We start from the raw sequence: 2,709 nt of genomic DNA, 5'->3' as shown, positions 1-2,709 counted from the left end.
ACTCGCTAGACATCGGGCACATTCAGGTAGGCTGCCATACTTTGTGACGACTGCCCCAAGATGGACTCGGTTTCTTGGAAATTAAAGGCAGTGACGCTGCATATTGCGCCACCTTGCATCTTTAGGCAGTTACACGTTTTGTACACCATAGTAAAAAGATGTCACATTATGAAATGCTTAGAATGTGCTAGATATTATTTCAGAACACTAGATCGGCACTGAGAATGGCGCTATACAGAAGAACAGCACTTTTGAACCAGTGACCCTCAGGCCACACAGCTCAGCCGTCATTTCCAAGTCACCCACCCCCGATAATGGCAAAGTCCACACCGCGGCACATCTTAACACCTGTGAAAAATAAGGTAGACTCGCAAGTAAAGCATTTGATTTATTTTGTATAAAAAAGGTACAATTTACAATATTACTTTTATAAAAAGTTTCAGCATAATTAAGTACAGCATTACAATTTCTGCAGAAATGCACAATCTCTGCCACTATACAAGATAAAACTCTTATTAGAGTTCACAAGCTTTCACCCACACACTTAACAGTTTTTTTTTTCTTTTTATTTTACAACGTCCAGTCTTCCATATGCCAAACGATTTGACAAACAGACCAAACTTCAATAGAGAAACAAGCCAGGTTGTCTTCGATTCACGCTCCACCTTTAAGAAAAAGGCAAAGGCTTATAAAATGGGCGATTCCTCTTGTGTGCGTCTCAGTTTTTTTTTTCCTCCTTTTTCTCTCATTTTATTTACTTATTATTTATTTTTCCTTCTTCAGCTCCCGGGCTTGGGAATATTATAACAAGCCTTCCTTTTGGAGAAAGGATATAAAATGTCTCTAGATAAATAACTGTCGAGTCCGAGTTGGTGTGCTGGTTCTCAGCGCTCAGTCAAGTCACTTATGATTAAAAAAAATGAAAAACAAAAAGAGTGATCAGCTCCAGGATGGGAAAAAAGGACAAAAATAACTCGACTCCCAGCTCCTGCGTGTGTTTTATACATGAACCAAACACCTGCAAAAGATTGAGAAAAAGAGAGGCGTGTTTATAAAATGCAAACAGGGCAGAGATCCGGACAGACTGGCGCCAGGGAGGAAGCCGCAGTTTGAACATTTAACCAAACACTCCAAATACTGGGCAAGCCCTGCCGTCCAGATGTACGCGCACAGCCGGCGCACTGCGTCCTCGCAGCAAATCTGGGGATGGATCTGTTTAATCGCAGGACCGTTGGCGCCTGCCTGCTTCTTGCACCAATTATGGAGCAAGCCCTCCAAGATGGGAAGCAGCAGCCTTCGCAAACGCACAACAGTTGCGCGGAGGGCAGCTCTGTCAGATCCACGCACATGTCCAGCAGTTTGCCTTTTTATATGGTAAATAACATCCCTCAGTCCACCACCCCCTCCCTTCCTCCCTCACACACACGGGATTGTGGTGCATGCAATGTGGTCACCTCAGACGACAATTGCAACTACAAATTATCTGCTTGGGCAAATGCTGCCAAAGCCAATTAGACTGTGGGCTGATTCTCATTACAAAGTCAGAAAAAAAGGCTCCTTCTAGTCTTGTAAATTCCTAACTGAAAACTTATTTGAAAAGAGGAGACACTTTCATGCTCTAGAAAAAGAAAAATCTCACCTTGCGTTTGTTTCAGCGTAACAACGTCTTGGTGTCATCTGTCATTAGCTCTGTGGGAAACTCAGCCGCCTGTGAAACAGAAAGACGCAGTGTTAAAACGTACGGGTGAAATCAGCAGCGCGGACGCCGCTCACTCTTCTCTGCCGTAGCAGCACGCAGCAAACAATGGGAGACAAATGCCGTGTTGCAGAATTCACGCACATAGTCGTGCCCGTTGTGTTCCTCCCCCCCCACTCTCCTTCTGGCGCACCGCGGGTCTGCGATCGGTGGCATTTTGTTGTTAACTATGATAATAAAAAGCCAACCCCACCTCCGTTTAGTAAATCGTATCACAAGAGCAAAAACGATCGCCTCCGAGAGCAGAAGCGTCCCTTACCTGTAAGGACAAGATGCTGATGTCTGTGTTGAGGGTTGTCAGTGGAGTCCTCGAGGAGCTCTGCCCTGACCGTGGATGATGGAGGCTGGCAATCGCTGAATGAGAATCCAGGGCGATCTGCAAGTCCAGGATGTAATCGATAACGTGCTGCAAGATTTCCATCTTGCTCACCTTCTTGTTCGGAGGGATGCTGGGCACCAGCTCCTTCAACTTGGAGTAGCAATCGTTCATGTTGTAAAGCAGGCTTAGAGGATCATCCACTGGCGTTTTACTCCGGGAGATTCCAAGACTGTGTTCTGACAAGCTGCCGTTGCCTTTTCGGAAAGATCTCACTGGGCTTATCGCTTTCATAGCTGGACCGAAAAAACAAAGTGCTGCTCGGCGTGTCAAGAAGCGCGTAAATTGCTCGCAGCGTCTTATCTACTAGTTTCCAGGTTTGCTTGGTGTGGGCAAAGACTGAAGCTCGCAACTGTCATTTGCTTGTTTATAAAGGACAGGCGAGGGGCAGGGCAGCGCGGAACATGGCGTCTCCGCTGATTGGCTCGAGCAAAGCTGTCAATCAGGAGAGAAGCGCTGCAGGATAGGTCAGCCATCCGCGTGCTGCTGCCCCGCCCACATCTTCCGCGTTCTTAACCAGTGACAGGCATTACCGAAGGAGGTTCTGCACAAAGCCACTGCTCGGATGGATAGATTA

General features: G+C 46.5%; 1 protein-coding gene across 1 annotated transcript; it reads right to left on the bottom strand.

The window, feature by feature from the left end:
* Nucleotides 1–696: 696 nt before the first annotated feature.
* On the bottom strand, nucleotides 697–2,482 carry LOC120526029 (DNA-binding protein inhibitor ID-2-like). The gene is made up of 3 exons (XM_039748858.1): nucleotides 2,016–2,482; nucleotides 1,640–1,708; nucleotides 697–1,018 (listed from the first exon to the last, which is right to left on the bottom strand). The coding sequence occupies exons 1-2, from the start codon at nucleotides 2,364–2,366 to the stop codon at nucleotides 1,652–1,654; spliced, it is 408 nt and encodes a 135-aa protein (XP_039604792.1). The 5' UTR covers nucleotides 2,367–2,482; the 3' UTR covers nucleotides 697–1,018; nucleotides 1,640–1,651.
* Between the last annotated feature and the right edge of the window lie 227 nt (nucleotides 2,483–2,709).

This window comes from Polypterus senegalus, chromosome 3, assembly GCF_016835505.1.
Source record: "Polypterus senegalus isolate Bchr_013 chromosome 3, ASM1683550v1, whole genome shotgun sequence".
Taxonomy (NCBI): Eukaryota; Metazoa; Chordata; class Cladistia; order Polypteriformes; family Polypteridae; genus Polypterus; species Polypterus senegalus.
Note: the sequence above shows the minus strand (reverse complement) of the source record. Positions and strands in the feature narration are given on the sequence as shown.